The sequence below is a fragment of the Pseudophryne corroboree genome, chromosome 3 (genome assembly GCF_028390025.1).
Source record: "Pseudophryne corroboree isolate aPseCor3 chromosome 3, aPseCor3.hap2, whole genome shotgun sequence".
Lineage (NCBI taxonomy): Eukaryota > Metazoa > Chordata > Amphibia > Anura > Myobatrachidae > Pseudophryne > Pseudophryne corroboree.
This window is the reverse complement of record NC_086446.1, coordinates 237,695,664-237,708,041: the sequence shown is the minus strand read 5'-3', so window position 1 is coordinate 237,708,041 and position 12,378 is coordinate 237,695,664. Positions and strand designations below refer to the sequence as shown.

General features: G+C 45.0%; 1 protein-coding gene across 3 annotated transcripts in view; it reads right to left on the bottom strand.

The window, feature by feature from the left end:
• LOC135055188 (zinc finger protein 845-like) overlaps positions 1-12,378 on the bottom strand; it is an 85,535-nt gene that overhangs the window by 57,959 nt on the left and 15,198 nt on the right. For all 3 annotated transcript variants that reach the window (XM_063958935.1, XM_063958936.1, XM_063958934.1), the window contains exons 5-6: positions 698-831; positions 210-330 (exon numbers count right to left, since the gene is read on the bottom strand). In XM_063958935.1, coding sequence (XP_063815005.1) covers positions 210-330; positions 698-831 — 255 coding nt within the window. The remainder of the gene's footprint in view (positions 1-209; positions 331-697; positions 832-12,378) is intronic.

The window sequence follows — 12,378 nt, the reverse complement described above, 5'->3', positions numbered from 1 at the left end:
GATTCAGCTTAATCCAATGGGAATAACTGTGTAACAGTATTTATCTATTTACTCATTTATCATTTTATATGGAGTAGCCTGCAGCTCTCTCAGTTTTTTTATAATGATGTTTAGTCATCTGCAGACCAGTAGGCTATGGAGGGTTTTACTCTCCATTACAAAGTATCCATGATCTTTATATCTAAAGACCCGTAGCATTTCCCACATACCCGTGTGTGTTCGCATGTGTCTTCTCAACTTGAAGGCATCAGTAGTGGCGAAAGAACACAAGCTGCAAGTATATGGTCGCTCCCCAGTATGGGAGCGAATATGTACTTTCATCCTATTTGCCTAAAGAGACAAGACAAACGAGAGATAATAGCAGTAACAAATTAAACAAATCAATTAGAAAATCTTTCATGCTATGAAGTTGGGAATCCTTAAATATCCTAGTTGTAAAGAGACGACATCATCCACATCTAGATGGTGTATCTGGATGATCCATTAATATATAAAAGCAGAAAAGATTGAATATTCATTCACTTATAGAACTTTGGCATAGCCAGGTTTGGTCTATTCAAGCCACCAACAAAATGAGCCCGACAGCGCTAGGGAGTGAAAATGTGGTGGTGGAGGGTGGTAGGACCCTGGTCCAAGTTAGAAGGAGAGGAAGTCCTGAAAGGAAATAACACAGGATTATATGACAATTTGCACATACCTCCACACTTGCATAATCGCAGTAACAACACCGGAAAGGTTTCTCCAATGTATGTGCAGATCTTGTGTGGCGCAGGAGATCTGCTGCTGTCCCATATGCCATGTCACACTCTTTGCACTTGTGAGGCCGAATCCCTGCAATACATATAATGCTGTAATATTAACTACTTTCTGAGCGATGACTTAAAGTGGCAGACACATCATGGCAAGCAGAAGATGGTACAGTCAGTCAGTTATGAGTGACAGCAGGGTCTGCTGCAGAGTGTGCCAGCGATGATCCCAGGGAGATCCAGACTCCACATTAGGGCTTCTTCATTTTAAAAGACAATGCTATGACTGAAGTGACAGTCCAATGACCAGGTTATTACTAACACTCTTAGATCAATGTAGAATCAACTCTATTAAGTCCAGTTTATACTGCATCCTTCAGCAGTGCAAGGGAAGACTAATACAACATGTGTATATTGCAAATCTTGGGTATAGAAGGCACTGGTGAAGGAGCTGGCACTACATGCAAACTAAACTTGTCAGTACTTTTGCAAATCCCCTTTACACACCTTTCCCAACAGGAGCGCAGTCTGCAGACTAACAAAGAAAGGAGCCATACTAAACAAACAATCAAGTATAACAGAATTGAAAACATATAGAAGCTCAGTTCCCCCGAATCAATATAACGGTAAGTGCAAAAACCTTATTTTCTCATTCCTCAACTTTGGATGAAACTACTAACCTTGAGGACTTTCCAAAGCTGAGCCCCTTAGAGGGGGATACGTTCAGCATGCCAGCGGTCGGTTAGAAGGTTAAGGCACCACCTGAGAGGGTTAGGATTAGGCTGCGAGGATGGGATGGGGGGAGTTCGGTCTAGGCACTAGGGTTAGACTGCAAGGGGGGCTGGTCTTATGACCGCCGACATCCCAAACGCCGGTAGCGCATATCACACCCCTTAGAGGCACTACAGGACAGTAAAATGACCAAAGTTTGCATTTTTAGAAACATAGACATTATATGTGTATAAGTAGATTCATTTAAGTAGGAATGGAACTATCCGCATTGGCCACGGTTCTTAGCCACATCCTGAATGGCAACTGAGACCCACAGTTCTCCAAATTGGATACATTTTTCATAGTGTTAGTTTTGACACTATGAATCACTAAAGCGTTATGTATTTCAGTCACAATGTTAATCAAAAGTATCATAAATCTGGTCACAATGGTATAGTACTAGAAATATGCTTACACTCTAGACATGACGACTTCTAAATTACTAAGTTCATTGTCTTAGGCAAGTTGACCAGCCCTGCAAAATGTATCCTCTGCAGTTTATAAAGAAGGGTTATGTGAGGTACTGCGCCACTCCTAGATGCGGCTATAGGGTCTGGGTAGCAGCTGTAGAACAAATGGAGAGTGTACTATAAACACCCCCTAGAGTTATATAAGGTGCAAAGAAAAAATGTTCAGCGCTCCCCCTTTCCCCCTTCCTGAGAGTTTATATATACAATATAATTTGCTGTTAAATAATATTCACAATCAATAGAGTTAAAAAAAAATATATTTTTATTCAAAGTATATAAGGTTGTTATATGTAAAAAAATATAAATATAAATTGTTCTCAGATAATTGATCAATTAATTAATTAAGATACAATTAAATTTATGAAGTGTGAAGAGGACCTATAAGGTTATAAAATGCAGTTTACCAATCCTAATACCAAGTTGATGTCAGATAAAACTAATAATGAACCAATTAAAAATAAAACTTTGTTAAAAGTAAATAGACCTGTATAAATAAATATATTACAAACCTAATACCGGTATACAAAAACAGACATGCAACACAGATGTGGACACAAGTGGAGGCTGCAGTATTTTCACCTGTGGGTACACTTTTTAGCGTTTTACCCCATTAGGTGCATGTAAAGTCTCTATAAGGTACAGTCTGAATTTCACCTATGGGCAGTCTGTGGTTGTAGCGTGATAAGATTCACTTAGATCTTTAAAAGTAATCAAAGGCTCCTGGAAGGTACTAAATTCCTTGCATGGAATATGTCCTGTTAGTACCTTAATCCGTTGGTGGAGTGGTGAGGTTCTCGTGGTCTGCCGGCAGACACCCGCTGCTCCGTGTCTCTCTGTCTCCGGACTCCGTGCAGGGATCGATTGTTCCGCAATCGACGCGTTTCGCCTTGGTACAGGCTTCCTGACGAAGGTACTAACAGGACATATTCCATGCAAGGAAATTAGTACCTTCCAGGAGCCTTTGATTACTTTTAAAGATCTAAGTGAATCTTATCACGCTACAACCACAGACTGCCCATAGGTGAAATTCAGACTGTACCTTATAGAGACTTTACATGCACCTAATGGGGTAAAACGCTAAAAAGTGTACCCACAGGTGAAAATACTGCAGCCTCCACTTGTGTCCACATCTGTGTTGCATGTCTGTTTTTGTATACCGGTATTAGGTTTGTAATATATTTATTTATACAGGTCTATTTACTTTTAACAAAGTTTTATTTTTAATTGGTTCATTATTAGTTTTATCTGACATCAACTTGGTATTAGGATTGGTAAACTGCATTTTATAACCTTATAGGTCCTCTTCACACTTCATAAATTTAATTGTATCTTAATTAATTAATTGATCAATTATCTGAGAACAATTTATATTTATATTTTTTTACATATAACAACCTTATATACTTTGAATAAAAATATATATTTTTTTAACTCTATTGATTGTGAATATTATTTAACAGCAAATTATATTGTATATATAAACTCTCAGGAAGGGGCAAAGGGGGAGCGCTGAACATTTTTATCCTCTGCAGTGTCTGAGCATACAACCATGTTGTTAGGAGAGGGTAGAAAGTTTTTTACATACTTTGTTTTTTTTAATACCATGAATCTGTGAGTTCTTCACTTGGACGATGTGTCCCTAGCCAGCATATAGGATCCCGTGTACAGAATGAATGACGTAATGAAGATCGGAGCGACATATCGCTCCTTCCTTCATTACAAAGGCCGCGATCACTAGCGTTATCGCTAAGTTTGATGTGCAGCACATCAAACCTGGTGATGACACTAGCGACCGCGGGCATCTGCATATTGGGCATACACACTGAGCAATACACTCGATATGTTGTTCTGAAACAGCCCAAAACTACATATAGGGCCAATACGGCCCAACGTGGTATTGCATAAGATAGATTTTTTATGTATAGCAAGCCAATAACAGAAGCCAAAAAGCATACAAACAGTGTATGTAGTGAATACAACTGAGAATCGACAAGAAATAAGAAAACATATTAGATACCAACACATTTTGGTAAGATGGGGGAGAGGAGAGGAAGGGGGATGGGGGAGAGGAGAGGAAGGGGGAAGAGGAGGGTAAGGAAGGGAAAGTTAGGGGTCCATTAGTAAAAGGGAAGGAAAAATGGGGTGGGGGGGGGGGGGGGGGGGGTTCTAGCGTCTGCTGGTGCCACTGTGCACGATGGCACTCTATTGTTTAATACACACACACACACACACACACACACACACACACATATATATATTTTTTCCACATACACACACACACACACACACACACACACACACACACACAGATTAGGTCGATGCCCAACACAAAAACTCCACTGAGGCACAATGCCACACTGCTCAGTAGGTACCGTCACTCTGGTAAAGTGTACAAAGAAAAGGTTGGCAGAATAACCACCCAAGCTTGTTTGCTCTTATGAGACTGGGACAATAACTCCCAACGATAGTAGGGACTGGATGATCCTTTGACATGAAGGCTCAGTTTCCTGGTCTCTTCTCTAAGATAGGAATGGAAAAGAACTACCTAAGGGCAACCATAAGAGGTCCAAGACATAACCTCCTTCTATAATGCTTCTGACAAACAGATTGAAAGATTATCTGATCCTCTGGCTCCTACCACAGACCTGTCTGGGTGTGGAGGAGTATCTAAAAAGTCTAGATGGGCAGGAGAAGTACATGGGATATGGGTGATCCAGGTTGTAAGCCTTCATCTACATGTGCAGTCTGATTTTGTATCACTTTATTGATTCAATTTGCTTGGAGTATCAGACAAAACAAATAAGGTATTCGTACGACGAATAGATTCTGTACGGGACAAATAAATGCGTAAGGCTCGAACATCATCCAATAACGCTAAATGGCAAACCCCTCCAGAAGACTCTGGAACAAACGCTGGAAGAACTATGTCCTGATTCATATGGAAAGCCGACACAACTTTAGGCAAGAAGGAAGGCTTTGTACGCAAGACCACCCGATTGTCGTGAAAAACCAACAAAGGTGGTCTGCAAGAAAGCACTGCTAACTCTGAAACACGCCTAGCCGAAGCAATGGCCAAGAGGAAAAACACTTTCAGAGTAAGAAAGCGTAACTCGACAGAATTCAATGGTTCAAACGGAGGCTTCTGGAGAGCCTGAAGAACCAGATTTAAATCCCACGGTGGAACCAGAGGTACAAAAGGAGGTTGAATCCTGATTACACCCTGAAGGAAAGGCTGAACCTCCGGAATGAGAGCCAATCTTTTGTGAAAAAGTACAGACAGTGCCGACACTTGTCCCTTAAGGGAAGACAAACGAAGTCCTTTAGTCAGACCATCCTGGAGAAAAGACAACAGACGAGGTAAACGAAAGGTGCGGTGACAACCCACACTTTTCACACCAAGCAATGTAAATATGCCATACTCTGTGATAAATACGAGAGGTGACTGGCTTCCTAGCCTGAAGCATAGTTTTCACTACTGGTCAAGATAACCCTTTAGCTCTTAAAATGCTGGATTCAAGAACCAAGCCGTCAAAGCCAGACAATCTAAATCGTGGTGGCGACAAGGACCTTGTAGGAGGAGGTCGGGTCGTAGAGGAAGACGGAACGGTTCCCCGAACCACCATGCTGCGTAGAAGAGTGTACCACTGACGACGAGGCCAGTCAGGTGCTACAAGAATGACTGGGATACCTTCTCTGCGGATGCGTTGAAGAAGTCGTGGTATCAAGGGAAATGGTGGGAACAGATATCCCAGACGAAATTGCCATGGAGCTGGCAATGCATCGATTAGCGTTGCTTGAGGATCCTGAGTGCGAGAGCCGTACCGAGGTAACTTTCGGTTGAGGCGGGATGCCATGAGGTTGATGTCGGGTGTTCCCCACTGAGACACCAGGGTCAGAAAGACTTCTCGGTGAAGTTACAAATTCTCCCGGATGTATTGTGTGACGGCTTAAGAAGTCTGCTTCCCAGTTGTCCACACCTGGAATGTGAACTGCAGAGATGGTCGGAATCCACTTTTCCGCCCACTGGAGAATATGTGTGACCTCCTTCATGGCTCTCCAACTGCGAGTTCCTCCTTGTTTGTTTATGTAAGTTACTGCCGTGGCGTTGTCTGATTGAATGCGTACTGGATGACCCCTGACACTGGCCTGTACTTGAACTAGAGCATACCGAACTGCTCGTAACTCTAGAATGTTGATCGGTAACTTTGATTCTTGACCACTCCAAAGCCCCTGGAAATGCTGAGATTGAAACACCGCCCCCCAACCGATGAGGCTGCCATCCGTGGTGACCATCATCCAAGACCAAACAGTGAACGGTGCCCCCTTGGTTAGATTGGGACTGTGAAGCCACCAAAGTACAGACTGTGGAGTCTGAACAGACAGCCGGCACAATTGCAAGTCCAGAAGTGGACCAGTCTGATTCCAAGAGCCTAGAATCTGAGCCTAAAGGGCCCGAGCATGGAATCCGGCATATGGTATCGCCTTGAATGTCGCCACCATTTTGCCCAACACCTGCATACATCTGAGAACCGAGACCCGAGACCCTTGGTAATTGCAACAGGGAGCGAATCCTGGATCCTGAAGTTTGTCCTGAGGTAGAAAAACCTTCTGACTTCTCGTATCTAACAGTAGACCTAGAAATAAAAAATAAAAAACACACTATCTCCTGAGAGTGGGTCAGGGAAGATTTCTGGAAATTCACAATCTATCTGAAGGATTGTAGAGTGGTTGTGGTGTGTTGTAGGTGTTGTTGAAGTTCCGGTGACAGAGCTTTTAGTAATAAGTCATCTAGGTAAGGGGTAATGTTGACCCCTTGACATCTGAGGATCGCCACCATGTGACCCAATATTTTTGTAAATACTCGAGGGGCCGTGGAAAGACCGAAAGGAAGAGCCTGAAACTGGAAATGCCAAGGCCCTAGTGCGAACCTCAGACGATGACGACCCGACCAAATTGGAACATGGAGATAGGCGTCCTTTATGTCGATAGATGCCAAGTACTCCTCCGGTTCCATGGCCGTGATGATCAAACGAATTAGTTCCATTTTGAATTTCTGGACAGAAAGATACGGATGCAGGCATTTTAGATTTAAAATGGACCGAAATTAACTGTCCGGTTTGTTTACTAGAAAAAGACTTGCGTAAAAACCTCGACCGCGTTGAAGTCTGGGAACTGAAAGAATAACTCCCCGTCTCAGAAGTGTGGAAGTAGCCTAAAGTATAGCTTGTCGTCTGGAGGGATCGCTTGGGAGAGGAGTGATGAAAAAGTGGTCTGGAACAGGTTCCTCGAGATCCTCTGCGTGGAAATCTCAAAAAGGCTCGAAAGGACTGGAAACCGCCACGACTGAGAACGAAAGGACCGAAATCTAGTCGCTTTTGACTTCTGAGGAGCAACTGGAAGAAACGGACTCTTACCACCCGTAGTATCAGAGATAATCTTCTTAAGTTCGGAGCCAAAGAGGAACTCTCCCTCAAATTGAACCGCTGTCAATGTCTGTTTTGGATCAGAGTCAGTGTTTCAAACACGAAGCCATAGCGCACGCCTCGCTGTAACTGCTACAGCAGATACCCGCGACTGTAGTGAGGCAGAGTCCAGTAAGGCCTCACCAACATAAGTGAGAGCCTCAGAGATCTGTTCAGCTAGCTGAATAGCCTCTGATGGGTCATCCGACTGCATGCCAGATACCACCTTGGCCAACCAGTCAACAACGGCCTTAAGGACCCAGGCACCAGCAAGTATTAGATGCAGAGAAATACCCGATAAAGCAAAAATTGATTTAAGAATTGCCTCAATCTTCTGATCCATTGGATCCTTTAACGTCACTGATTGTACCGAAGGGAATAGGAGCATCCACTTTCGGAGCAGTTTCCCAGAACTGTGTGTCTTCCTCTGCAAAAGGATGCAAAATGCTTAATTTTTTAGGAGACTGAAAGCGTGAATCTGGCTTAAGCCAAGGTTCTTTCAAAATGTCTGCAAAATGTGTATAAGATGGAAAGACCGTTACTTGTCTTTTCTGACGTTTGAAGAAGACCGACAAAGTCTCCACCTCCGCCGTATCTTGAAGATTAAGAGTCTGACAGATGGCCTCAATCAATAATCTGACACCTGAACTTGTAGATAATTCCTCTTCTTCCCAGGCGGAAGCATCCTTCCACTCAGACTCCAGTTCACCTTCCTCCAGAGGAGCGGATACCGGATCTAAGGCCTCTCCTGGGAAGGTGAAAGTGGGCAGCGGATGTTGTCGTTTAGTGGCCGCTGAGCTTGAAGCAGTCACAATCTTGTTAATAGACTGTGCTAAGTCTGCAATACTTTTACCCATATTTCTTGCCCATGGTGGCTCCATAGCAGATTGACTGGAGTCAATACCTGACTGGGATTGACGCAAACCAGCAATAGCAACGGCCATGTTCCTGGCCCATAGAGGGACTGACTGATCAGTTGACACACTAGGCTGCTCTACTGCAGGTGTCACGGAGCATGTAGTGCAGAGGGAACCAAGATCCGTGCCACCCTTTGAAAGCTTTGAACCACACTGAGAACGGTGGATATCTTATTTAAAACATTAATGAAATTAACAGCCCACCGCTGCCTCTGTAGGTTGTGGGCGGCTGTCCTAGGTGACAGATCGCCTCCTCGGATTTGAGACAGGAATAAGTAAGCCCCAGTGACAAAGTATGGTGACTTCCCAGAGGCCAAATAGAGTGGGTAAAATCCATGACTGACTAACCCCACTCCTTTTATACTTGTCACCTGTATACAGGGACTAAGTATAGTTGAAAACCCTAAAATAAATAAACGAAACCTAACTAAAATCTATAGACAAGGAAATATGTGCCTGTACTCCTCAGGCACAAAACTAAAACTGAGGTAATCTGGTAGTAGGCTGGAGATGGGAGGGGTTAGAGGGCGGAGGCGTTAGTTTTGATAGGTTCTGTGCCAAACTCCCATCCCACACACTCTAACCCACAAGTAACAGCTCAGCGTCCCCCAGATGGATGAAAATAAGATTTTACTTACCGATAAATCTATTTCTCGTAGTCCGTAGTGGATGCTGGGACTCCGTAAGGACCATGGGGAACAGCGGCTCCGCAGGAGACAGGGCACAAAATAAAAGCTTAAGGATCAGGTGGTGTGCACTGGCTCCTCCCCCTATGACCCTCCTCCAAGCCTCAGTTAGGATACTGTGCCCGGACGAGCGTACATAATAAGGAAGGATATTGAATCCCGGGTAAGACTCATACCAGCCACACCAATCACACCGTACAACTCGTGATCTGAACCCAGTTAACAGTATGATAAACGCAAAGGAGCCTCTGAAAAGATGGCTCACAACAATAATAACCCGAATTTTTGTAACAATAACTATATACAAGTATTGCAGACAATCCGCACTAGGGATGGGCGCCCAGCATCCACTACGGACTACGAGAAATAGATTTATCGGTAAGTAAAATCTTATTTTCTCTGACGTCCTAGTGGATGCTGGGACTCCGTAAGGACCATGGGGATTATACCAAAGCTCCCAAACGGGCGGGAGAGTGCGGATGACTCTGCAGCACCGAATGAGAGAACTCCAGGTCCTCCTCAGCCAGGGTATCAAATTTGTAGAATTTAGCAAACGTGTTTGCCCCTGACCAAGTAGCTGCTCGGCAAAGTTGTAAAGCCGAGACCCCTCGGGCAGCCGCCCAAGATGAGCCCACTTTCCTTGTGGAATGGGCTTTTACTGATTTTGGTTGTGGCAATCCTGCCACAGAATGTGCAAGCTGAATTGTACTACAAATCCAACGAGCAATCGTCTGCTTTGAAGCAGGAGCACCCAGCTTGTTGGGTGCATACAGGATAAACAGCGAGTCAGATTTTCTGACTCCAGCCGTCCTGGAAACATATATTTTCAAGGCCCTGACAACGTCAAGCAACTTAGAGTCCTCTAAGTCCCTGGTAGCCGCAGGTACCACAATAGGTTGGTTCATGTGAAATGCAGAAACCACCTTAGGTAGAAATTGAGGACGAGTCCTCAATTCCGCCCTGTCAGAATGAAAAATTAAGTAAGGGCTTTTACATGATAAAGCCGCCAATTCTGACACACGCCTGGCTGAAGCCAAGGCTAACAGCATCGACACCTTCCATGTGAGATATTTTAAGTCCACAGTGGAAAGTGGTTCAAACCAATGTGACTTTAGAAAACTCAACACAACATTGAGATCCCAAGGTGCCACTGGAGGCACAAAAGGAGGCTGTATGTGCAGCACCCCTTTTACAAAAGTCTGAACTTCAGGTACTGAAGCCAGTTCTTTCTGGAAGAAAATCGACAGGGCCGAAATTTGAACCTTAATGGACCCCAATTTTAGGCCCATAGACAGTCCTGTTTGCAGGAAATGAAGGAAACGACCCAGTTGAAATTCCTCTGTAGGGGCCTTCTTGGCCTCACACCACGCAACATATTTACGCCAAATGCGGTGATAATGTTTTGCGGTTACGTCCTTCCTGGCTTTGACCAGAGTAGGGATGACTTCTTCTGGAATGCCTTTTTCCCTCAGGATCCGGCGTTCAACCGCCATGCCGTCAAACGCAGCCGCGGTAAGTCTTGGAACAGACAAGGCCCCTGCAGTAGCAGGTCCTTTCTTAGAGGTAGAGGCCACGGTTCGTCCGTGAGCATCTCTTGAAGTTCCGGGTACCAAGTCCTTCTTGGCCAATCCGGAACCACGAGTATAGTTCTTACTCCTCTCCTTCTTATGATTCTCAGTACTTTTGGTATGAGAGGCAGAGGAGGGAACACATACACTGACTGGTACACCCACGGCGTTACCAGAGCGTCCACTGCTATTGCCTGAGGGTCCCTTGACCTGGCGCAATATCTGTCCAGTTTTTTGTTTAGACGTGACGCCATCATGTCCACCTTTGGTTTTTCCCAACGGTTTACAATCAGGTGGAAGACTTCTGGGTGAAGTCCCCACTCTCCCGGGTGAAGGTCGTGTCTGCTGAGGAAGTCTGCTTCCCAGTTGTCCACTCCCGGAATGAACACTGCTGACAGTGCTATCACATGATTTTCCGCCCAGCGAAGAATCCTTGCAGCTTCTGCCATTGCCCTCCTGCTTCTCGTGCCGCCCTGTCTGTTTACGTGGGCGACTGACGTGATGTTGTCCGATTGGATCAACACCGCCTGACCCTGAAGCAGAGGTTTTGCTTGACTTAGGGCATTGTAAATGGCCCTTAGTTCCAGAATGTTTATATGAAGAGATGTTTCCATGCTTGACCACAAGCCCTGGAAATTCCTTCCCTGTGTGACTGCTCCCCAGCCTCTCAGGCTGGCATCCGTGGTTACCAGGATCCAATCCTGAATGCCAAATCTGCGGCCCTCTAGTAGATGAGCACTCTGCAGCCACCACAGGAGAGACACCCTTGTCCTTGGCGACAGGGTTATCCGCTGATGCATCTGCAGATGCGATCCGGACCATTTGTCCAGTAGATCCCACTGAAACGTTCTTGCATGGAATCTTCCGAATGGAATCGCTTCGTAAGAAGCCACCATTTTTCCCAGGACCCTCGTGCACTGATGCACTGAGACCTGTCCTGGTTTTAGGAGGTTCCTGACTAGCTCGGATAACTCCCTGGCCTTCTCCTCCGGGAGAAACACCTTCTTCTGGACTGTGTCCAGAATCATTCCTAGGAACAGTAGACGTGTCGTTGGAATCAGCTACGATTTTGGAATATTTAGAATCCACCCGTGCTGACGTAACACTACCTGAGATAGTGCTACTCCGACTTCTAACTGTTCCCTGGATCTTGCCCTTATCAGGAGATCGTCCAAGTAAGGGATAATTAAAATGCCTTTTCTTCGTAGAAGAATCATCATTTCGGCCATTACCTTGGTAAAGACCCGAGGTGCCGTGGACAATCCAAACGGCAGCGTCTGAAACGGATAATGACAGTTTTGTACTACAAACCTGAGGTACCCTTGGTGAGAAGGGTATATTGGGACGTGGAGATAAGCATCTTTGATGTCCAGAGACACCATATAGTCCCCTTCTTCCAGGTTCGCTATCACTGCTCTGAGTGACTCCATCTTGAATTTGAACCTTTTTATGTAAGTGTTCAAGGATTTCAGATTTAAAATTGGTCTCACCGAGCCGTCCGGCTTCGGTACCACAAACAGCGTGGAATAATACCCCTTTCCCTGTTGCAGGAGGGGTACCTTGATTATCACCTGCTGGGAATACAGCTTGTGAATGGCTTCCAAAACTGCCTCCCTGTCGGAGGGAGACTTTGGTAAAGCAGACTTCAGGAACCGATGAGGGGGAAACGCCTCGAATTCCAGTTTGTACCCCTGCGATACTACCTGTAGAATCCAGGGATCCACTTGCGAGTGAGCCCACTGCGCGTTGAAATTCTTG